Here is a 23,866-nt window from a genome sequence, read left to right on the forward strand (position 1 = left end):
CCCTTGAAGGAATAGACTTCTCTCACTCTTGATCCTTTTGTCCAATGATCTTGGCATGCATGTAAACAAACAATACCTCTCGTTGAGATGCCGACTTTATTGCCAACTAACAAATCGCCAACACTTGCCCTACGCCTTTCGGGTCAACCTTGCATCATCGGATCAGATGGTTGCTTCAACGCTCGTCTGCAGGGTGACCTCCCATCTGAGGCTTGAACCGCGACCATAACCCTCACCAAGTCTGTTCTGAATCAGGGTAGATATCCGGGTGCGCAGCTTGCTAATGGTGCCCTCGTCACATCCTTTGGCGACACAGATCTTGAGATTGGCCATGCACAGTCCATAGTGCACCTGCCAGAACTGCGCATCCTCAATCCGTGTAACGCCAGGCTCCGCCTCAATTTCTCGCACCACAGATGATACGCCTTCGTTGCCCCCAATGCCGCCATATGACATTAGGAGCATCATGGCTTGGGCCATGGCAAGCTTGGCACCAAACAAAAACATCGAGGCAGCAATAGCGGCGCAGAGCGTACGGTCGAGCCATATGTAGCTCTTGATAGAGAGCAGTGGCAGCAGAAGTAAGAGGCTCGAGAAGAACACGGTCAAAAAATGGAAGACGTTAGAGAAATGGGTGGGCAGACTAGCCAACCATGATACCCGCATGATTCTAGCAATGCGTGCGTGGTTCTTGAGGCCATATGCAGAGATGGCTGTGCTTGTGATCGCTGCGAAAGCTGCCCAATCCACCTCCCCTGCAGAAACGCGTTCGTGAACATGTTCGTGGTGTGGCTCATGTCCACCCTTGGTCTCCAGCCAATGTTTAAGGTTGTGCGACACAAGATCGAATCCGCCGAACAAGAGGAAGATGGACATGGCAAACCCGGCAAGAACCTCAGCTCTCTCGAGACCGAAGGGATGACGGATACTGCTGCGACGCCAAACTTCGAAGTTGCCGAGAACATCAACGGCGACGCAGACCGCGGCACTACCAGCATCGAAGAAGACGAGGTGGGACAACGCCATCATGGCAAGGGAGCCTTCGGAAATGAAGAAAAGCCAGGACGCAACAGTCAAATGGCACAAGCTCCAGTAGAGCCTGACACGCTGGTCACGGGACATGCTCTTCCATGCCTCTCGAACTGTAGGCACAGGGAGGGAGGCGGGTAGGACTGGAGGCGGTCGCTGCGGCGGCTCTTGGAATATTTGATGCTGGGTAGAAATGGAACTGTGTTTATATCGATGCCCGCGGCGCTGGCCGATGTTCTGTAAGGTGCCATTGTCAGCGGGCAATTGACGACTTGAGAATAAGAAGGACACGCGTATGACTGTAGTGTCTTTGGACATACCGACTTGACAGGCGAGGTCGAGATGACCTGTGTCTGAAAGTTGAACGGGCTCGGGGTAGTCGAGCCCCCAGCAGAGTGAAGGTCGTCTTCGGCCATGACTGCTGCGTCTGGACGAAGCAAGCCGGGTTTCAGGCTGGCAGGAGCCAAAAGACTAGAGCCTTGGGGTGTCGATGCTAAGCGGGGGGGGCTGGCGGTGCTAGGGTCGTGGCCGTTATCCTCGATTTCGTAACCGGCGATGTTTATAGATGGAAAGCCGCGTTGAAAGTGTGAGGGGACGGCATGGGCTGGTTTGTTATCGCCGCTGCCGTTACCGTTTTCGGGGCTCGGTGGGGTGGTAGGTCGTCTTAGAGGGGTGGAGGATAAGCCTACAGGGCTGGAATCCATGGACTTTTGCCTAGGCAGCATTCACCGGCGGCAAGAAGTGACAGGCTGAGTCGACAACAGGGTCAATGGCAGTGGTGACTGGCAATCGCCAGCATTCATTATGAGAGAGAGAAAAAGAGCGAGGGAGTGCGAGGGAGCGTGTGTCGCATACGGTTTGCAAGACAAATACACACAAGGATGGGATGGGACGAGACGTGCAAACATCAACAACGCCTCAGGGCAAGAAAATCAGAATTCCAGTCAGGTCAGTCCAGCCAAAGAAGGGACGGAGATCTGTCTCCAGGTTCCGTCCCCCACAAAGTGACATTTTGTACGGGTAATAGAGTTGGTCCGTCTAAGTGCATGGATTATACCGAACTCTGGCAGGTGTATGCTCCTATCCAGGAGAAATGACGGTTGGGGGTACATACCAGGGTGCACTAAACCGCCTCCACCCACTTTCCGTGGCAGCCTTCCACACTGAAAGGTATCGATTGACGGGAAGCGACATTGACTTTACCACGAATCAGCCAGCGGCCCACGTCACAATGCAGGGTCCTACATCTTTTACCCCCTTCCAGTTAGCACATCTGATTTCGACCCACTGCCTAAATTTCAGCCAGGAAGCCTTCCAAACTGCAAGCTATATTCCAGAATATTCAGTCTGGCTTCTTCAACCAGAACGATATTGTGCATCTGTGTGCGCGGGGCAGGCATGCTCTAGCCCACGGACAGCTCAAACACGGTCTCAAGTCTCTGACCTGCTCCCCCACCCATCCCTACCAACGCGGCCCACTCCCCGACGGGACCAGCTGTTACGATAAGGGATTATCGCAGTTCGACGTGCCTGTAGGCGCAATGGACGGGACGGCGGCTGGTCGCGACAATGGCGCCGAGACACCCATGAATGCGATGAACACAGCGTCACTACAACCACTGTCACAACACCAGCATCAGCAACCACCACCGCCACCAAACTCTCACCGACGCACTTCTTCCGGCGCAAACTTTCTCTCAAAACTCCCCTTCATGCGGTCCTTGTCAGACGGGAGGCAACCACACCAAGGAGCTGACGAAGAGGCATCGCGCTCCGCCCCGACATCCATGTCGACCATCTCGCAGCAGCAGCAGCAGCAGCAGCAGCAGAAGTCAAGAAGGAGAAAGGGTTCCCTTAGGAAGGTGGCCTTACTAGGGAGGGGTGCGCAGCGAGAGCGCAGGGAAGCAAAGCAGCTCACCATCGACACGTCGCACAGCATCTCGAGAGAAATGGAGGGCGCGGTGCCTCAATCGCGTACTGCGCTTGAGCACGACTCTCTCGGGCTCAACATCTCCGACTTGACGCCTCGTCCTTCGATGGATGGGTATGCGAGCAGGTCGAGCCTCGTAGAATCCTCCATATCCTCTCCAAGTCCTTCGCAATCCCACGAGACGGAGCCAGTTATTACGAGCCCAACGATATCCTACACATCCACCGACGAAGACGACGTCCTGCATATTCCGAATCATATACCGTCCCCCCTCCGGCCAGACCTGTCACTATCTTCGGGCTCCGATTCATACTTCGCCAACCGGGCCAGACGGCGGTCTATACTACAGGCAAAGTCGCCTCTTTCTTATAGCGGGCTATCAAGCACCCCGCTACCGCACAACGATGCAGAATGGGACTACTCGGACACAGAGTGGTGGGGCTGGGTCGTTCTGATCGTTACGTGGATTGTGTTTGTCGTGGGCATGGGTTCGGTTCTGGGGATGTGGAGTTGGGCATGGGATGTTGGAACAACACCATACGCTCCTCCTGAGCTCGAGGACGACCCGACACTGCCCATTGTGGGATACTATCCGGCTCTCATGATCCTTACCTGCATCATGGCCTGGGTTTGGGTTGCCGTGGCATGGGTAGGCATGAAGTATTTTCGCCATGCTAAAATCAGCGGGGAATAAGAATGACACAACTGTTCGCGTCTGATCGATTTGTTGTCTTTCACACACATACAAAATCCCTTGCCACAGCCAATGACTGAAGATGGTTGTGACCAAAGGGGGCTCTACTCGTATCGCCGGCATTGCTAGGAACAAGGGCCTGGCGTCTATTCTACACGACTAAAAGGCGGGCGGGCGGGCGGGCGGGCTTGATATCCTCAAAGTGTGTATCGGCATAGGGATCTTGCTTGGTTCGCAAATAGTCCGATACGTAGGGGCACGCGGCTTTCTGACCGCCGTTAAGCCGACGTCAGTACTGGGCTGTAGAAACACAAGCGCAGTTGATAGCTACCTGACCCCAGCAGGCGGACGGTGTGTACGAAACTTCAAAAAGCATCGAGAATATCAAAATGATAGTTCTGGAAAGCTGGGAGCATGATACCACTGTGAAAGCCAGGTTTACCGTTTACGCCTTCAACGGCTTGCTTGCTCGACCTGGTTGTCATTCTGCAGTTCTCCGACAGGCAGACATTCTGGTCGAATAGCGGGTACACCACACACGTGTAGGAAGGCTGGAAGCGAGCTGAGAGGATCCACTGTCTGCGCGTAATGGATGGGCTTGCACGCTTGCCAGCCTCTGGGCGGAGAACAAGGGTCCACGGACCGCATCTTGCAAGATCTCGGTGGTGGGGAGTTGGTTGGGTCTCGGGACAGTTACTGGCGAGTTGGTTGGCTGCCTGTGGCAGAGAGGAAGACGTATTTGACACACTAATTCACATGCACCAACACGGACACACAAGATCAGGCAAAGTCAATAGAGCTTGTTCGGTAGGCAGCGCACGTGTTGATGGATGGCCAAGACCCAGTAGCCTACATCCAACCCTTGCGACAGCGTGCGATGGGGAGATTTTTTTTCTCGTCATAGTAGGGGTGAAATGAAAAAATTGAAAGAAATTGAAAAAAAAAATTTGACTGGAGGCTGACCATCGCAGTGAGTCCATGTTGAGACATACATCTGAAACAATCATGTCGGTGGTACAGAAGCAAGTCCAAGGATACCAAGCAGCGACCCTCTGGAGCCAAGCTGGATCGGCGGAAAGGCGAGACATTTTCGACTAGAGCTTGACGGCTCTCTGCGAATGATGTGGGCCGAGTACGTGCATGATATGTGATGAGCTACTAGCCCAGCTGCCAGCGCACCGGACCAATGTCAGACGCATCACGATGCACCTGGATGGACAACCTTGGGGGTGAGTCCGTGAGCAGTCACAGACACAGATGGCAACCATCTCCACCAGCGCCCTCCCATTTCCCCATTGATTGCAGCCAGGTCCGTGGAGGAGGATAATGAAGGGGACGAGCTGAGAAGAAAACACGAAGGGTAGGGGAGTGAAGGAGGGGAGGAGTTCAGGACTCAGACCCTAGAGAGATTTGTAGAGCGTATATGGAGTCTTGGCGGCGGTATTGGCACCCGGCTAAGGCCCCACCAGGTGGAGGGGTACTGAGTAGTACGGTACCTAGTGTGCATGCATAGTAAACAGAAGGGAACGAACGGGTTTGGATCTCTGCTTTTAAGCGCTGTTGAGAATTGAGATGGCAGAGGCGGCAAGGAAAAGGGCGCGCCCGCACGGCCAATCAGCAAAGGCCCAGCCCCCGTTACCTGTTGGTGGGAAAACGAAGCTCGTGCGCCATTTGCATCTCTGGCCTTGCGTATGGGCAATTTTTAAGCAGGGGTTTGACAGAGTTGAAAATGCCTCGGGCGGCAAACGTTTGGTAAATGCAAGTCTGCAACTCCTTTCCAAAGGCTCCTAGTGGGCTGGCCAGCCGCCAGAGCTGACGACGGTTAGGACTCTTGTGGCAATAGGATAAAATCAGCAGAAGAAGGATTATGCATGCAGCAGCCCAGCGCCAGCGTCTGCACCAGCACCAGCGGCAAGGCGTCTAACGTCCTTCAATCGCGGCCATCGAGGAGGCAAAGCAATGTCTCGGTAAAGATTGGAGAAGCCAAATACTCAGTGCAGTCAGTCAATGAATGGATGGTCGGTCGGTTGCGTCTGTGCTGGCATCTATTGGACAGGCATTGGACATTGTTTAGATGTGTGGTCCAGGCCTACAGAGTGCATGTCTCGATGCTTCGGAGAGATTCCGCCAAGGAGAGATTGGTGTGACCAAGGCGGACGGACGGCTAAGGTGGAGAGAGCGGTCTTTGGGGGAGGGGCTTTATCTTTGGCAGAGAAAGACACACAAAATATTACCCAAGACGGGAGAGATACGTACCGATTCTCACAGGAAATGGAAATGGAACTGGAAGTTGAAGGGGAAGGGGAAGGAATGGGCTGAGCGGAGCGGGTCCGCCGGGTTCGCCTCTTCCCCCTGTCCTGCGCAATGGAGATTGATACATGCCTGTGCCCCGAGTTACTACCCGTATGTATGCATGCCCTCCTACGTGTAAGCCCGTGCGGTGCTCCCTCCGACACAACATGACCTCACAGCTTTTTCGGGACGGCTGAGGCGCGGGCGCCGGCGCAGGCAAGAGGCAAGAGGCAAGAGGAAAGAGGACCTGAGAGACACGGCTCGACGCCCACTACGAAAGACGGGGCCAATCGAGGAATGTAAACCCAAAAATAAAGATAAAAGGCCGTTTGGATCCGGGACAAGCGCGACGAGGGGCGCTGACGATTGCTGAAGACTTGGTTACATTCCATCTCGAATCACTCTCCTGCGAACGGAGAGAAGTGCCGAAACAAGGGAGCATAAAATGGCAACGATGGTTATGATGATAGCAGGCGGTGTGGAAAGCGTCCCGTTCAACAAAATAAACTGGATTGCTGCAATGCTGGAATGCGTATTCCGAACTCCATGTGAGGCCGAGAAGACGGGAGCATCCTTGCATCCCACTCATGAGGCCCAAATTACAGTCGGGGCACGAGACCCGGGCCGTCCGCCTCTGCCAAGTATGGACTGCTTTCTTCACCATGCAATGGTCTACTAGTTACATTTGTATAGTAGGCAAAGGCTGCCAAGTGAGTTCCTGGTCCTACGTAGCACGTAGCGGTGTTGCACGGTGCCTCGATCAGTCCAATGATTTAGAGACAAGGATAGAGTAGGCCGCCAACATCAAACCGGACCAGCAACAAGTAGCGCGAACGGTCGTCGAATATGCCAGCTTCCCCCTCCCTACAACAGACTTCTCCAACAAATCGACTTCACCCAGCCTCCGCAAGAACTGCGGTGGTCTTGACGTAAGGCCGCCGGTTTAGCGACCGCATGGTTCGGAAGTTTGTAAACTCGCCTAAGGGGGCCACAGGCTATGACTACGGCTATGGCTATGGGTATCTTACGTAGCATGGGCACGGGATCTGAGCCAAAGGCCACTAGGAAAATCTCTCGACATATGCAATACATGAGCATTCATGTATTGGTTGCCAATCTCGCATGTCACTCTGAATTACCACTTTGCTCTACTCCGTACTCTGTTTTGAGTTGTTCTGGTCAGGCCGTGTCTTGACCCTACCTCTGCCAAGTCCCTTGCTGCAGACGGCATCTATGCAATGCCCCGAAGCAGGCACAGACTGCTTACAAAGTTACGGCCCATCACCCCAGTGGGGCTGTATGCGTAGAGATAGATGATGGTGCCTGCAATGGTGCCTGCAAGAGCAACAACACCCTGCATCGTCGGAACAAAAGCGAGATGAATGAATGACCCAAATCGACGGCACAAGAATCGGGACGCGGCAAGGCGACGCTAGGAGCAGCCGCAGTGGCTTAGCCATTCAACAAGGAACCCCGAGTGTTTTCATGGGTACAAAGGAAATGGCAAGGTGCCTGAAGAAGGCGTTCCAAACACCTGGAAAAGAGAGGGTTAAAAGACGGTGAAGGGAGAGGACGGGAACTAGAACAGGAGATGGACATGCGATTTTTTTTTTTTTTGGAGAAAACTGCCTATGCCAGGCCAAGCATGGCCTAATGCGGCCGAGTGGCGGGTGTGAACTTGGGCGGAGCGGCGTGGCCGGTTACCTGATGGCTTTCCCCGATGCGGTACCTTTTTTTTTTTCTCCCTCTCTTTCCCTTACTCTCTCGAGATGCTCTGTGCTCCGTGCACGATTACTCTGGCCAGGAATATTCATCCTTGCTTTTACTGCCAATAATGTATAGAGAAAGTGTGAGAGAGAGGATTGGGGGCATAACAGGGAAGCTGAGATGGTGCTCATTCTTTCTTGTTGATGTCTTTTCTGAGCAGCGTCTATCTGCATGCGGCAATATTTTGATTATCAGCCCGGCATTTGGCAAGTCGCCGGTGGTCCAGTATTGCTCGCGTCTGCGTACCTCACCTCTTGATGCCACAAATAATGCCTGGTGTGTCGATATTCTCGTCAGATTACATTATGACGCCGTCGGTCTTTGTTCCCGGCATGAGTGATGACAAGGAATGAAAGAAAGGAAGGTGTGTTCAAGTCCTGCTTGTAAGACTCGCCGCGCTTGCCCTCGGGAAATAAAATAAATAAATAAAATAATGGTGGAATAAATAAATAAATTACTGCCGTGTGCATCCGTAAAGGAATAAAGGTATTAAAATGACCAGCCTCTCATCCCAAACCCTGATTGGACATGCCGTTAGGCTCGGGCTGCAGCGTGAGATGGTTGGTCCCGCCCAGTAAAATCCACCACCCTCCACTCATTATTCACACCCACCCTGCCCCCGACCGGGCGTTGGGCGTGGAGCGGTAGCGGTTCAGATCAGGCCAGGCCCCGGTGCTCTTCCCTCGCCTCCTTCCAGCGCCTCTTGCTCCTTGCGCGCCGCCTCCCATCACCGCTGATGGTGAGGTAGGTGTGCTGCCCGGGACTGTGTGTATCTCCTCATGTGCTAGGCACCCTGTGTTTGTGTGTGCGCGCCGCCGTGTTGGCGTGCACCCCGTTGTACTTTCCTCACCCGCTGGCGCTACTGCTATTTCTGCTGGCTGCTGGCTGCTGGGCTGCCACCACTGCACAAATCTCGCGTACGTGCGGACCTGATGCATCCATCTTCCTCATCGTCTGCTTCTCCTCTCCTATTCTTCTTCTTCTCCTCTTCTCTTCCCAACCTCCCGTCATTGTTTCCCCATCCTCCCCCTCTCCTAACCAGTGCGTCAGCGTCCGCCCGCTTGCCTTACTGTCCTTGCATGCCAGATCGCTTGCGTACACTCAACGGCGCCCGTTTCCATCAGTCTGTCTCTCGGCTCAGACTCTGGCTTTGGCTTTGGCTGACGCTGCTACTGCCATTTCACCGCACTCCGACCCACGCTTCCGGGTGTCGGTCCTGAAACACAACCAAACCATCAATCACCCTTCGCCCTCCACGCTTGTTGTCTGCCTCACACTCTTCCCCCTTCTACGCTCCCTCTACTCAAAACCACGACCATCACCACCGTCCATTTGTTCCATTAAATCACCCGATTAGTTTCGTTACGACCTCTTCGAAGAGCCTTGCTACCTCCTCGGTCACACCCTCAACCCCTCGCGCGGCACGCAGCTAGCATCGAATCAAGACGAGTCCGCTCACGCACGATCCGATCCAATACAAAACAATTCTCACTCACACTTGCACATAACATCGCCACCGTCGAGCAAACCCCAAACCTCGACTCTCTCTCCCTCTTCTCTCATTTGCACACTTCAGGTGCATCTCCTCCATCCATCGAGGCCGATACAACAAAGACTTTACCTAACCCCGTCAAAGGGGCCATCCAAGCTGGAAGGGCTATTTTAATAAAGGACCCTCCCACGGCTGCACTGCCTGGCCCCATTCGATATTTTCCATAACTCGACATCCCTCGTCATCTTGACCGCTATTCAAGATGAGAGAAGTCAACTTCAGCATTCCCAACGTCAACAAGGCGTCGGTCGGCATCACGACCGCCCTTTACGACCGACGAGCCCTCGATTGTACATCCACCCTTCCTCTCATTAACTCGCTTAACCATCTTGCCTATCTCACCACCTCATCGGCTCGCATCCGCGACATCCTCACCGTCGATGGCGGCATCGAGCGCTTGGTTTGCATTCTGAAACGCGGCCGCAGCAAGGACATGATGGATATGTGGAAATGGAATTTGGCCTTCCAGTGCGTCGTCAACATTGGTGTCAGGGGCACCGAGAACGTCCGCACGCGAGTTGTCGAGGCCGATATGGTCCCCGTCATCGCTACCATCCTTGACAACTACATCAAGGTCACTGAGAAGTGCAGAGACAAGTCGGATGACAAGAGCAAGGACCATCATCATCGCCACAGGAGCCACGAGCATCGTAGCGTCCACAAGGCCCCGTCCTTCACCAACAGATCTAGCCGCGTCGAGGTCGACCAGAGAGCGTCCCGGCGTCAGGCGCCTCCCCCTTCCATCGACGTTTCTGCGACCTATGCTGGTTCCTCCTCGTCGAGCTCTGCAGTCGATCAACAGACCACTGAGTCCACATCCACTCCACCCCAATACCCTCTCGCAACCTCCGCCGAGCGGCCTGCTTTCCCCGCCCACCGTCACCATCACCATCACCACCACCATCACTACCGTGCCGCGGAAGCTCGCCATGCCGTTGCATCTCCTTCCCGTCAGGTCGTGCAGCCTCTGGCGCCCGCCGTACCTCCTACGGAAACCATGGAGGGTTTCGTTCGACCCGTGCGCGACGTCGACCGTCTTGCATCGATGACGCCGTTTGGCAACGCGAACCTAACCTCACAGCCATCCTCTCCCACAACCCCCCTCCCGCCTCCTCAAATGCGCTCTCCTACAGTCCGACCTACCTCGGGCCTTGCGCAGGCTAGTCGATCCCGTCGCCGACCGTCCATCCGACACCAGAACTCGACTGTGGACTCGGACGATTTGGTCGGTGATGATGCACCCTCTGACGAGTCTCCTGATGCCGAAATGTCGGGAACTGGCACTGAAATACAGCCCGCCGTCAACATCCAGGACATAACCATGGAGGAAGGCGATAGCATGCTTGCTGGCTCCGCCACGATGGACCTGAACACTCCTACCGTATCGGAGACGCAGGACACTGGAGCCTTCAACATCACGCACCGTGGCCCCGTTGAGACTAGCAATGCCGCTGCCACAACTCCCGCGCCTGTGCCACCTATTGGCCTGTCGCCGAACCGTCCTACCATGGTTACTCCACCGCAACCAGCCATCCCGAACGCCAGCGTCCCTCGATACTTGCTTGATCGGCAGTTTGTCCCCAACGCCCAGATGCTTGCTGCCATGCCGCGCGAGGAGGACGTCTTGATGTCCCTTCAGCTGCTTGCGTATGTCTCTAAGTACTGCGGCCTGCGATCCTACTTCCAAAAGAGCCACTTGGTCCCCAGACTGAAGATCGGCAAGGAGCTTCGCTATTTGGATGGCGACAACGTCGTAACGGACCAAGGCGAAGACGAAGAGCTGGAGGAAGAGTATTTGCTACCCAACGACTTCAACATTTTCCCCCTTGTGGAGAAGTTCACAGTTCGGCACCACAGTACAGACATGCAGTATTGGGCTGGCGTTGTCATGAGGAATTTGTGCCGAAAGGACGATACCCGCGGAGGTATCCGACAGTGCGCCTACTACCAGTGCGGCAAATGGGAAGAATTCACTCGACAGTTTGCCAAATGCCGGCGCTGCCGGCGTACCAAATACTGCAGCAAGGAATGCCAAAAGAGCGCGTGGGCTTTCCATCGACACTGGTGCGTTGCGGCAACCCAGTGAAGTCGAACTACTCAACATATCAGCATGTTCGACTGTACCCGAAACACGTCTGATTAGGCGTAATGTTTATAATACGGATTCTTCGCCCCCACGGGTGGCATTGCATTGCACAGCAAAGCGTTTTTTTCAAATGCATGGCGTTTCCCTCGATACCACTGGTCTTTCAGCAGCATATTCAAGGTTCGGCATTGGGTGCTTGCTATTTATGGTGACGGCACGACTTCCCTTTATTCCAGGACGATATATCATCAGCCTATTTCTTTACTTCACATGTCCTTTATGAGGCAACTGTCAAAGTCGAGGTCACGGCACTGCAAGTGTCTTTTAATACATGTGTTTCCTCGACGACTAGACAGCGAAGGTTGCATGAGCAAGCTCCGGCTTGTGAATGCCGGCCCACCTCCACACGGCTCGCGATCGTGGCGAGCAACGCACAGGTTTGGCCGACCGTGGCCGATACAGCACGTATCTGCTTGTTAACAAATGCCTCGAGTCCTGCAATGGATATGCTCCTTATACTCTTTTGGCAGTATGAGGGCTACCTTCTTGTCTTGGATCCCACTGTTCATTGGGATATCAGTCCAACAGACCGGCGAGATCCACAGTAGTTTGGATGAGGATTATGGCTAAAAAGGAGGCTACTTTGGATTGATGACGGATCATCCCGCCTCTCAGATTAACGGCGGTGAAATGACCAACAGATTGGCTCTTCCAGCTCATTAAGGCTCGGGCAGCATGGACGGACGAGAAGCATGGGCGGACGCTCAAGGAATACATTCCGAGCAATGGGCGGGCGTGGTAGGATGATGTACGTATTGTTATGAGAGTTACCAGCTATAATGTCAGGATTTTTACGGTCTTCCAACATGATTGTGTGTCCATTATGACCCAAGTGAGATACCAATGACATGGCGTGCTAATCTTTGCGGCAATAAAATCAGTTCAAAGCCGTTCGGTGCTAAGCTCACCGCGTTTGTGAGAGTTCATTCGGTGCCATTCATGGTTTTGAAACATAATTAATTCGCAACAGGACGGTGAAAGGGCGCGGGTCACTTTGTACAAAATCTAACGGAACGGGGAAATGTTATAAAGTCTATTTGAGGCAGAATGATAGCTACAATGTTCAAATAGATCTACAGTCAACAGAAAGGTGTTCAATTATGTGTTGTGGTCCATCAGCCCGAGGGGTATTTGCTCCTACACTCTCTGCCTTTTTTCTCCTCCCTCTCTCTCTATCTCACTTTCGCGCACACATATTTTCATACTGATTCGTTTTATTTATTCGACATGGCCTTTCTCCTGTTCTTACCCGGTCGCTGCTGCGTCTTATTCACCCTGCCGTTGGCGACGCCCTTCATGCGCTTGGGGTTGAAGGCGCTGAGGTCGCCGGAGCTCATGGCATCGCCCGACTTTGCATGACGCTTCTTGCCGCCGAAACCGTATTTTTCATTCTTCTTGTTCCGCTTGGTGTTGACACCGCTGCCAGACTTGCCGCCGCGGCCAGCCGAGTTGGTGTGGCTCTTGGTCTCGTTGTCGACAGTGACATCAAAATCTCCCTCGTGCGTGTCGAGGTTGGAAGAGTTTTCTTGGCGTTCTGAAGAAATGGGTTAAAGTGGTTAGTAACCAGTCATAAACAGGCGTAGTCGTGCGGGAAGGTAAAACTTACTCCTCTTGAGCGTCTTGATCTTGTCGAGCGTGTCCTTCTTTGCCTTCTGGCGCTCTTGGAGCTTGGCAACCTGCACCTGCTTGCCGAACTTCTTGAGGTCTCTGAGCTTCCTCGCCTCGGCGGCGGCCTTCTTGGCGCTGGCCTCGTCAATAAGCTTAGCCTTGACCTTTTGCATCAGGCCGTCATCCTTGGCCATCTCAGCGAAGTAGTCGTTAGGACGCGTAAAGGGTACGCCCTCCTTGATGAGGAGGGTGCGACCCTTGCGCGCGGCCTCGAGGGACTGCGAAAGCAGCGCGAGCTCGCGCTGTAGGTCGTCCTGGACGTCCGCGACGGACTCGGCGGTGGGCTTGGAAGAGATGAGAGACTGATGCGTCGCGAAGGGGGCAGAGGACGAGGTATCGATACGGATGCGGTTGAGGGAAGCGAGGAGGGCGGCCTTGTTGTTGATGGTGAGCTTGGTGTGGGGGATGATGTCCTCGAAGTCTTCCGCGTCGCCTTCCAGGTCGGAGAGGGGCACGTCGTCCGCCTCGGGATCTTCTTCCTCGTCGTCATCGGAACCATCTTCCTGTTCTTCGACTTCTGTTGGCGTCTTCTTGGCCGTCTTTGGCTTCTTGGCTGGGCGCTCAATCTTTTCCTCCATTTCGACCTCGGAATCGGAGTCGCTGTCTGTGTCGTCCAAAGCCTCGATATCCAGCTTTGCATAGTGTTAGTCTAGGTCCAAGCTTGTGGTGTGGCTGTGGGCCGAAAACTCTTACCTCGTCGTCTTCCTCGTCATCGTCCTCGTCTTCTTCCTCATCTGAATCGGCATCCTCGAACTCGGCACTCAATGTAATTGCACCCTCGATGGATATAACGTCCGAGGCATCGTCGTCTACCTCGTCCACACGCATATCCTCATCTTCAACATCATCCTGGTCTTTGTCGGCCTTGGACTTTTTCTGCTTTTTCTCCTGCTCCTTGGCGGTTTCGCGGTGCTTCGACTTGATCTTTCTCTTGTCCTTCAACTTCTGGAAGTCGACGCCCTTCTCGGCCGCCAAGGCGAGCTTGAGTTTAGATTTGGTGACCATGTTTCCTGTTTCAAAGTAAAAGGTAAGAAGAAAACTGGCGCGGTGCGGTCGCAGAAAGGGTGCTGGTTCAAAGTCTGGACCTGTTTCTCGACGTGCGGATTGAACCAAGGTGGGGAGGGTCCTTGGAAAAAATGTCGATTGAAAATAATTCTGCCGCTTGGCAGAGATCCACGCAGTAAAGGCGGTCTGCATTTCCCGTGGGTCTTAAGTTCGTTTTGTGGGACTCGGCGGAGTTTAGTAAGCACGATTGGTCACATTTCCTCCTCAGTCGTGGACCTCTCGAACTTGCTCGTAACATCTCACCATCCCCTCTTACAACTAACGACACATGTGCTAGGTGTGTTACTATTGGGGCATCTGCCTTCTTTGGTTCCTTCAACACTATTTTTCCAGGAACCGAGATCGAAACGACGTGTTTAATCAGTATGACCATAGGATGCGGATGGTTTGATAGGGGTTAGCATTCGATATGTCCTACAGCACTAACAGAACTCCAGCACATGGATCTCGTCATGGTTCTGGGCAGTGACGACCGGCGAATGCCCGGTGTTGCATGTATTGTTTCTTTGCCTTTCACCTCACTCTCGTTAGTTTAGTATTTGCAGGTGAACAATGAATGCTATGGGGTTTGTCGATTCGCGTTAATGCGAAACCACAGGGTGCAACAGCCGAGACAAATTGGGACAGTGGAGCGCTGTATAACATGAGTGTTCAACCCTGCTACGAAGTATATAGCTATTCAACATGATAAGCAAGTCAAAGATAGCCACCTCCAAGGCAACGTCCTCCTGTGGCAGCCGCTGTAAATGGCCGGCTTGTAATGTCGAATAGCCAGTTGTATGTTGACAAAGACTCCCGCATTAGATGTCACAGTCGTCAAGAAGTGAATATGAATGCAGCGAGGAGCGTCTGCTAGGGAAGTATCAGGCCTGCCTCACCGATAACATGAGGATGGATGATGAGGTGACCTCTGGTGTGTTGTTTTCTTCCCAGCATCTCGCTTCTGTTCTCGGGTTCGAAATTCAGGGGATGGGGACAATGGGGATATTTGAGAACCAGCGCGCTTTTCGGCTCGTCTTTTACATGACACTGCAAGAGTTTACAGTGATGCCGAAATTGCCAAGTTGGCCGGGGGGCACGTAGTTGGTTTGCGCTCCTGGGCCAGAGTGGTCGCTGGTAAACTTGGGCTTCATAGTGGTCTTGCAGCTTTCCGTGAGAGACTCCATTTTGATGCTCGAAGGGTTCGGTTTGGCTGGGTTGATTGAACCGACGGTTTAATTGGTCGGGGGCTGGATAGTCGAGGTAAATGTTGGTGCAGGTTGTTTGGGGTAGTGATAAGAGGGTAAGCTGCTTCCGTGGGAACTGTTGCTCTTTAAATGGCTTCATCGTCGTTTGGACAACTCCTATGCGTCGGCTTTATTCTGGTTATATAAAGCCCGCAAACGATAGATTCGATATATGCCTAAGACACTGTTCAGGGCAGACACAAGGAGCTCTGGGCGGTTTAGAACGGAAGCAATGGCCTCTGAGAAACGACAGCTTCTTTTGACCACCATTCGTGTCTTTGGCACTTTAGACCTTCAACTCCACCATAACCTGTTGTCTTTCATATTCCTGTCGGTGGATTACTATCTCTATGTTGTGAAACTTCAGACCTCGCGCGATTCTCCCTGGTAGGAGCTCGAGACAACAGCCCCTGCCATTCTCGAAAAGTCTCGAAAACAAAGGCTTGAGGTTATGAAGTTATGCTAGCGAAATCCTAGGGCAGCCGTTTGGCTGGTACAGGGAGGAGGTTTAGATTTGGTGTCACCTTTGTAGCATCCCTTTGACACCAGGCTAATGCCTGTTGCACCTGTCTAAACTTGCAGCAATGGCAATACGAATACTTTTTATCTACAGAGGTCCAGTTTGCAAGAGTAATAGTACTTTTGTTTTGAAAGAACTTCGATTGATGCTGGTAATGCACCTAGAAACACTTGCAGTAGTTGGGCTATTGGTATACACTTTTCGCCATCTTCAATCCAAAACTCCACGCTCCCCAATCCGGCTGTCACTGGGTTGGCAAGTGATAGTCATGAGACTAGCCTAAAACATTCATGCATTGTCGTTTATTTGCAGAGTGGAACGACAATCTTTGCTTAGAAACGGGTGAAGGGGAGCCTTTCATCCAGTCAACAAAAACCATCCAATAACCAAAATAGGCGGTAATCGATGAACAATGAGACTTGTGTACTTACCACTTGCCCTTCAGTGTAATGATTACCCAAGGATTGCCAGCCTCGTCTGTCTCCTTTTCGACACTGGTGTTGAAGCAGATGGCGCTCATGATACCATCTCCAAACTTTTCGTTCATGATGGCCTTGTATGCGTAGCCGTAGTTCTGCACGATCTCGTACAGACGATAAATGAGCGGCTCGACGGGCGGCATGGGCCCCGCGCGGCCACGGTCGGGGAAGCCAGTGAGCTGGGGCTTCAATGACTGGGCATCGACACCGAGGAGCTCGGACAGTTTCTCAACGTCCTCGTCGGATGCCTGCACCTGGCCGTAGAAAATGCCCGCTACGGCCACCTCGCTGCGGCCCAGGTGCTTGGCGATGGCCTCGAAAGTGTGGCCTTTTCGAGCCTTGGCATCAAAGAGAGCCTGTGAGTGAGGGGGCAGGCGGTCAGCCATGGAGGGCTGGTGGTTGTGATAAGGTTAACAAACGCATCTCAGCTGTGACAGACAGGCAGCTATCCTTCCATGGAATGCCTAACTTACGTCGAGGCTTGCGAGCTTTCCTGCACTGCTAGACATATTGGATTGAACGAGTATGGGATGATGTGTAAGAAGGATTCCGTGTTCGGATGGAAAGAACCGTGGGGAGATCTTGAGTTGTTGGTGTGGCGGGGGTTCGTCTTAATTATTTGGGATAAGATATACTGCTTTTGAAGTGCAACTATTTCTGATGCGAAATCCGACGTCTGACGTCTCCTTTTAAAGCACCCATCACCCCCGGTTATGCGGATACCTCTTGTCTGGACGTCATCCATCAGATCGCCCATGGATAATGCGGGGTTGTGAGCTAACAGAAACATCAATCTGAGATGCATCTCTTGCTTGTTGTTGCCGAGGCCGCCCCGCCGGAGAAAACACGGCTTTTCGGCTTCGATGGGATGCCGCCGCACTGCAACTGAATCTCAAACCCCGATACACAATCAATGACTAAACACTCGTAGACCTCATTAATCATTACGGTCGGCCCCGGAGTCGCACACCGGAGCCGAACGCAGGAGACCAGACCAGCAAGAACCTCAAAAGGGTTGGCACCGCTCGGGCTCCGCAAAAACGGTACTGACCTGGCCCGCTCTCTATGCGTCTTCGCGGAAACCCCGTCCTGTTATCCAACTGATTCGACATGATCTATAACACGCCCCATCTAGCCGTATAATTTATCGTTGGACCTCAACCCTTCATACAGTGCCTTCTTCCAACGGCAACACACGCAGAATAAACTTCTTCGGGTCCTCGATGCCCCTCATTGAAGGCAATACTCCAAACGGACCAGGGGACCAAGAATATTATCTCCTCCCGTCGTAGTAAATAAATATGCATCGCTGTATATTTGGTTCTTTTCACAGAGAAGTGTTCCAGGAGACGTATGAACACGTCAAGTCTTGTTCTTGTCGATGCCAGTGTCTGGGATAGCACCGCACATCGGCCATGATCCCACGACGACTCGAAGCTTGTTTAGTTTTTACGTCTGCAATGACTCCATCACCGTTCCAATATAACACCGTCTGGTATTTCAGACAAGATCTGGCTGCCTAAGTTGCGGGAGAGTGCACAGTCGACCTGGCATTCAATAAGGACTCGACGGGCTGCGGTAATATTATCGGCTTCAAGGAAGCCAATAAAGGATCCATCTAGTGATGAAAAGTCGCGTTGAGGTAGGGTTTCTTGAGCATGACCTCGACAAAATGCTGGCATATTAATAGCGAGTGGCCAAGTATACACTCGATCAGGCTGGTGTCGACGAGTTGGCGGTGAGTGTTTGCCATCCCCTGAGGTCCCATTCTTTCTTGGCTCCCTTGAGGTCGTCCACGTTCAGGATATCGACGCCTTCTCGCATGAGTACGTCCCAAATATGGTTTCTGATACTGATTGGCCACGCGGGCAAATCCCAGTATCGAACTTTCAGGCCATGGGAATGGGCTTCCTTGATTTGCTTTTTTAGCTTCGCCATTTGCGGCTCTGAAAGCTCTCCGAACCAAACTGTGCCTATTGCCTTCTTAAACGACACGCTGGTGTAGTAAGAATTGGTCGGGTTGAAGTCTCCCCTGTCTAACTTGATAAGGGGGGCGTCGAAAAATGTGTCTCTGTAGGTGGAGTTCTCCACGACCATTTGGAACGGGGTACTACCAGTGCCAACAACGGTAATGGGCCCATAGTGAACCTTGCCATCGACGACCTGGCTCAACCAACCTCGTTGGCGCAAGGGCTCCAGTTGGCGTACCACTTGCGGCCAAGTCTCAATGCCATTCGTCTTCAAGTCCACAAGCAGCACCATTGTTTGGTCTGGGTTCGCCTCGTATATGCCACGAGGCAAATGTCGGGTAGAGTTCTCGAGATCCAAGTTGCGTTCCTCTAAGAGGCGAACTAGTGGATCGACGTAAAGACTCGTAAACGTGTTTTTCTCACGAAGAGACCACTTGTTGTGGCCAACAAATAACTCAGTGCCGTAGAGCCAAACATCGGCCTCAATGCCAACACAGCCTACCTGGAGAGCGTCATAGATTGGCCTTTTTCTCCAATAATCGTTGTGAGAGTGACAGGGAATGGGTTTGACGACGACGCTTGCTTCCTCAAAGTCCTCTGGCGCCGTGTCCCAGACTTCGCGAGCCACAAACAGGACCAAGTTCAAGAGAACGAATATAAATCTGTACGAAGATCAGCAAAGGCCTGGAACTTTTGCACCGTTGTAAGACTCACAGCATGGCCAACCAGACAGCGCCACACATGAAAAAGGAGCGCCTTCGTGTCCATGGTTTCGGGGTCATGTAGGCGGGAGGCAGCAACTCGTCCTCGGAAGTGTAGCTTTCTGCGGGGGTGACGGGGACCTCAACGTCCCTGTCACTGCTGGAGTCGTCATCTTCAGGAGAGTCCCTGTACCGGGGTATTGTGATGGTGTTCCGAGACCATAACTGGCGGAAGCGGTCACGCACAGCGTAAATACTGGGGTTGCTGGATTCCGACATTGCTCCCTTTCCCCCTCCTTTTTGAGACGAGCTGAGTTCTAGGTATGTAGGTAGGATCTTTCGTGGTCCAGGGATCACAAGAATCCATCCACGAAAAAAATTGCACCGCCGAAAAGTCGGTAGAGTACAGTTGGGTAGACTTGCCAGACGATAGTCAAATCAACAGAACATGCCGTACTGGGAGACCGGTGAGAGTGGCCGACTTTTTGCCTCTTCCCCCCAAGTTTTGGGCCGTGTGGTAGTTTTGGGTTTACAGAGACAGAGTGTTAATCGGCCACAGCTTCGTTTGAAGATCGAATGCAAAAGACAAGAGGGGGGATAAATATACGGTGGTATGAGGTGAACAAAGGAGGCGAGCAACAACAAAGGTGAGAGCCAAGAGGTCCGGACAGTTGCGGAGAGACCGACGGGCGAAAAAGGTCGTTGGGGAGACAGAAGGAGGCCCAGTAATATAGCGGGAGCTATCGCGGTGTATTTAGCTTGAGTAGTTGTGTGCTTTGGGGAGCTACTGATCACCGCAAGGTGTCTAACGATAATCGTCTAGGGCAGGGACATGGTGGGATGGGCGAGGGGGGGGGATTATAGAGAACAAAACGGCAGGCAGACCCGAGCATGGTGAACCTTGAAGAATGGGAAGGAAACGGCTAACAGACTTTTGGGGCTGAAATGGTCTGAGAGCTAGGAAGCGGGCTGGCCGGGCGAAGGGGCGAGGGCGAGGGTGAGGGTTCTAGAGACGAGACACAAAAGGACGAGGAACGGGGGTGCCAGGGATGAGAACGAGGAAACAGCGTGGACAGAAACTGGCCTGACGACTGGTTCGAGAAGAAGTGTGAGGCATGTGTGCGCCCGGGTGGTTCACCAGCCTAATGCCAACAATGCTAGTCAGTCAGCGGTGCATTCAAGCATTTTTAAGTCATCCACATAACGCATAATTGGGTTGGACACATGCCCGCCTCCACGGCCCAAGGTGCTAGAGAACTCTCCAAGTCCATGCCTCTTCTAGCTTGGCCCAAGACGTTTGGAGGGGGGGCGCGGGACCCGAGGGGGTGTTTCTGCGCTTGTTTGTGTTTGTGTTGGCTGCCCTGTCCGGGGTAGCAGACAGGGGAGCAAATACGGTTAACTACTTTGACCAGCCTCGGGGTGGTTAATGCGAATATGAATGTGAATGTCGTTGCCGTCCTTCTTTGCTCTCCCATACACATAGTCCCGGAGGTGCAAAGTACTATGCACCACCAGACGCAGAAAGAAGCAGGGGATTCCAGGCAAGGAAGTTATCGGGGAAGGAGCACCAGGGCAAGGCCAGCCAGCCAGTATATTGATTTGGGTGTGCTGAGCTGCATGGATTGATGGCTCTGGCGAACGCTGCAGGTTCCAATTGCCGTTAGTAGCAAAACAAGAAGAAAAACTAAGGTTATTCGGCATGCCTCTCAAACCAATCGCCTCGCAGATGTATCTCAGTTGTGTCGGAATGCCTCAGTCGAATGGCGAACAAGAGTCCGTCGGGGTCTGGCCAGCGGGGGATCCCTGGCGTCTCCAGCCCCCTTGGCACCTTCACCCCACTCACTCCCTTACAAAGGCCCTCCCTCCTACTGTTCCAATCTTCAGGAAATGGACATGGGCTCAACCACTGGGCAAATGGAACCTGCCCAGCCGCCCTAGAACTGGGAGAAAAACAGCGGCCCCAACCTGGGCCTCCAATCCAGCCCAGTTACCACACCCTACGCCGCCTATACGAGTTCTCAGTGGTCAGCGTCCCCCCTCCGTAGCTGTAGCCAGTCGTCGAATCCCCTCGCAGATCCTGGCCCGTGCAGGCTCCGTAAAAACCTCCCCCCTCCCCCGATCACTTCAGTCAGTGTCCTCTCTACATAAACGCCGGTTCCAGGGGAGCCAAACTGCTTTAGGCACGTGGCGTAGCTGATAGGCGGATAAACCAGCTAGGTTACCTGACCGCACTATCTACATTGAAGTTGGTCAAGTACAATAAAATGCCTCTTTGATCCGATCCTGTCTTTATCCATGCATCACGCGCACCGGGCTCTTCTCTCTTGCGGTCTTTTCCGTTGCATCACCGACGGGGGCATGAGAAGTTCACGTTCGCGCCGGACCAGACCAGACTGGACCAGGACTAATCCCCGAAGCCAGACCGGGCCTGCCTATTACAAATGCCCTCGGTTCCTCGTGGGCCAGCTCACAACACACACACACACACACACACACACACACACACACACACACACACTCACACACCCCGTGCGGGCCATCTGCCATGGCATTGCAGTGTATGCCTGACTTGACCTGATTGTATGCTGACTGACCAACTTCTTGGTGTCGAACCATCTCCCCCCCAGAAAAATGGGAGGGTCGGGGCGAATGAATACGTATGCAGCTCGTCAGCCGTCGACACTGAGACACGTCCGAAAACATTGCCTAGTGTCATATATTCAGACGGTCGCCATTGACTTTGTCCCTTTTCCTCGGCCGTGCTTTTATGATTTCGACGCGCGAAACAAGAGAGACCGAGCCTGGGAACTTTGCCCGTTTGGCCCGTTGGGGATGGAAACAGGTACAGGCAGGTAGGTAGGTACTTGACCTCAGCTTGGAACGTTGTGCAACCCACCTCGTTTCCTCTGCACAGCCCAATGTATTTGGCGCACTCAGTCACCGCGGTCTCCTCTGTTGGCCATCATTATCACTCACATGCACTCGATAAGAAACACAAACTACGCCCTGTGTTCTGCGTTTGCCTTGACATGCCCCAAGCTCATTATCAAGGCGGACGTTACACTACACCGTGCCGCACCCGCACACATCACCTTAGTCAGTCAAACAAGCTTCTCTCCAAGCCATCCGTTCCCCATTGTGCTTCGGGTAAGATGCCGGGTTCCACCCTCCTTTCAGGCTTGTTCGTGAGCACCGTACTTTGTTCACGGGTAAGGTTTTGGACTCCCGTCAAAGCGAGCAAGGAAACTCGGCAAGAACGTACTGCATGGTAAATAGGATCACGGGAGCTACCATTTTGTAGGACGGGTACCTTGATCTCGAGTAAAGTTTCTGCTCTTGCATCGGGACGAAGCCCGTACATGTGTTGCAGACCTGTCATTGATCAGGTGCCAAGATGCCAAATTGTGGAATCCCGCGTGTGATCAGTCAACGGTGGGTTGGCTCTGGGACGGCCCCTGGCGGGGACCCCTGCGTGCTGGACAGGTAGGTGTGGTTTCGTCGAGTAGGACAAAGGCGCCATCCATGCCATTCCTTATCGGACATAATTCCTTATCAGCTCCGACATGTGCTGACCTAATCCAAAATTTTCAACCATTGCTGCTAGACTGTGTCGCTTTCCGGATCACTGTACCAGCTACCTTTTGACGAGCAGAATTTTTGCGACTGAATCGCCCAATTCCCCCGTAACAAACTTCAAAATGCCTCACAAACACACAAGACGGGAACACGATCCGTCATCGTATGTTTCACACGCATCGGACACTGTGGCTCTTACTGACTCGTCGTGACAGATTCGATCTTCCTCCAACCCAGATCGCGAGACCATTGCCTGTCAACCAAAAAAGTCAAAAGGGCCAGCTCGTCCAAAAAAATGGAAAGAACGGAAAAAACACAAAGAACACAAAGAACCCAAAGACGGAGAATGACGGTGTTTCTAAGAGGAGGAAGAAACGCTCTAACGATAATGACGCCCCACGAGCCTTCAAGCGCATAATGGCATTGGCTCAAGGCAAGAAACAACGGTCTGGTCTGGACAACGGCGAAACGATATCAAAAAAGAAGGCATCCAAGAAAGCGGAAAAGAATGAAGAATCAACCGAAGATGTTGCAAAGCCCGAGATGCCCACTATCCGTCCAGGTGAGAAGATGTCTGATTTCGCTGCCCGCGTCAACGCAGCTCTGCCGCTGTCTGGACTTGTCAACAAGACTGCCAGGGACGGAAAAGACCCTCTTGGACTCAAGACCTATAAGACGCGGAAAGAGCGCAAGATGCATAAGCTCTACGATCAGTGGCATGAGGAAGAAAGAAAGATTCAGGAACAGAAGGAGGAAGAATTAGAGGAGGCTGCCGAGCGTGAATTGGACGAAGAGATCAACGGTGGCACTTTTGGCACCTTTGGTGTGACGAAGGCGGCCTTTAACGAACCGGGCCAGGGCGGCAAGAAGAAGAAGGGCAAGAAGGGCAAGGGCGCAGACCGTGAGGAAGACCCTTGGGCAGTGCTCAAAAAGATGCGCGCAGAGACCAAGCCGGGCCTTCACGATGTTGCCCAGGCGCCGCCAGAGCTTCACAAGGCCGGTAGAGACAAGTTGTTGGTGCGTGGTGCGGCCGTCGACGTTTCTAATGTGCCAAAGGCTGCAGGCAGTTTGAGGAGACGCGAGGAGCTCCAGGGAATACGAGATGAATTTCTCTCATCGTACAGAAAGAAACGAGAGGAAAAGTTGGCTCGTCTTTCTGCTTCAACTTCTTAAGATACCCTCAATAATAATGAAATTGGACGCCATGTCAGAAAAGATGTCGTCGGCAAAAGCAATCAGAGAATACACAAG

General features: G+C 53.0%; 7 protein-coding genes across 7 annotated transcripts; 3 read left to right on the plus strand and 4 right to left on the minus strand.

Moving 5' to 3' along the window:
• Positions 1-162: 162 nt before the first annotated feature.
• EsH8_III_000917 (Zn(2+) transporter ZRG17) lies at positions 163-1,445 on the minus strand (the record flags this gene model as incomplete). Its single annotated transcript, XM_083262642.1, has 2 exons — positions 163-1,266; positions 1,350-1,445. The coding sequence occupies 2 exons, from the start codon at positions 1,443-1,445 to the stop codon at positions 163-165; spliced, it is 1,200 nt and encodes a 399-aa protein (XP_083123129.1).
• Positions 1,446-2,816: 1,371 nt separating this feature from the next.
• On the plus strand, positions 2,817-3,653 carry EsH8_III_000918 (PIG-Y family protein; the record flags this gene model as incomplete). Its single annotated transcript, XM_083262643.1, has 1 exon — positions 2,817-3,653. One exon carries the CDS (start codon positions 2,817-2,819, stop codon positions 3,651-3,653), a length of 837 nt encoding a protein of 278 aa, XP_083123130.1.
• A 5,813-nt stretch (positions 3,654-9,466) lies between these two features.
• EsH8_III_000919 (zinc finger MYND domain-containing protein) lies at positions 9,467-11,350 on the plus strand (the record flags this gene model as incomplete). Its single annotated transcript, XM_083262644.1, has 1 exon — positions 9,467-11,350. One exon carries the CDS (start codon positions 9,467-9,469, stop codon positions 11,348-11,350), a length of 1,884 nt encoding a protein of 627 aa, XP_083123131.1.
• Positions 11,351-12,624: 1,274 nt separating this feature from the next.
• EsH8_III_000920 (eukaryotic rRNA processing protein EBP2-domain-containing protein) lies at positions 12,625-14,083 on the minus strand (the record flags this gene model as incomplete). The annotated part of the gene is made up of 3 exons (XM_083262645.1): positions 12,625-12,944; positions 13,017-13,710; positions 13,772-14,083. The coding sequence occupies 3 exons, from the start codon at positions 14,081-14,083 to the stop codon at positions 12,625-12,627; spliced, it is 1,326 nt and encodes a 441-aa protein (XP_083123132.1).
• Positions 14,084-16,221: 2,138 nt separating this feature from the next.
• On the minus strand, positions 16,222-16,877 carry EsH8_III_000921 (cyanate lyase C-terminal domain-containing protein; the record flags this gene model as incomplete). Its single annotated transcript, XM_083262646.1, has 3 exons — positions 16,222-16,243; positions 16,321-16,760; positions 16,842-16,877. The coding sequence occupies 3 exons, from the start codon at positions 16,875-16,877 to the stop codon at positions 16,222-16,224; spliced, it is 498 nt and encodes a 165-aa protein (XP_083123133.1).
• A 1,204-nt stretch (positions 16,878-18,081) lies between these two features.
• EsH8_III_000922 (uncharacterized protein) lies at positions 18,082-19,318 on the minus strand (the record flags this gene model as incomplete). The annotated part of the gene is made up of 2 exons (XM_083262647.1): positions 18,082-19,000; positions 19,053-19,318. The coding sequence occupies 2 exons, from the start codon at positions 19,316-19,318 to the stop codon at positions 18,082-18,084; spliced, it is 1,185 nt and encodes a 394-aa protein (XP_083123134.1).
• A 3,419-nt stretch (positions 19,319-22,737) lies between these two features.
• On the plus strand, positions 22,738-23,788 carry EsH8_III_000923 (uncharacterized protein; the record flags this gene model as incomplete). Its single annotated transcript, XM_083262648.1, has 2 exons — positions 22,738-22,778; positions 22,831-23,788. The coding sequence occupies 2 exons, from the start codon at positions 22,738-22,740 to the stop codon at positions 23,786-23,788; spliced, it is 999 nt and encodes a 332-aa protein (XP_083123135.1).
• Positions 23,789-23,866: the final 78 nt, after the last annotated feature.

Source organism: Colletotrichum jinshuiense, chromosome 3 (assembly GCF_051148585.1).
Source record: "Colletotrichum jinshuiense chromosome 3, complete sequence".
Taxonomy (NCBI): domain Eukaryota; kingdom Fungi; phylum Ascomycota; class Sordariomycetes; order Glomerellales; family Glomerellaceae; genus Colletotrichum; species Colletotrichum jinshuiense.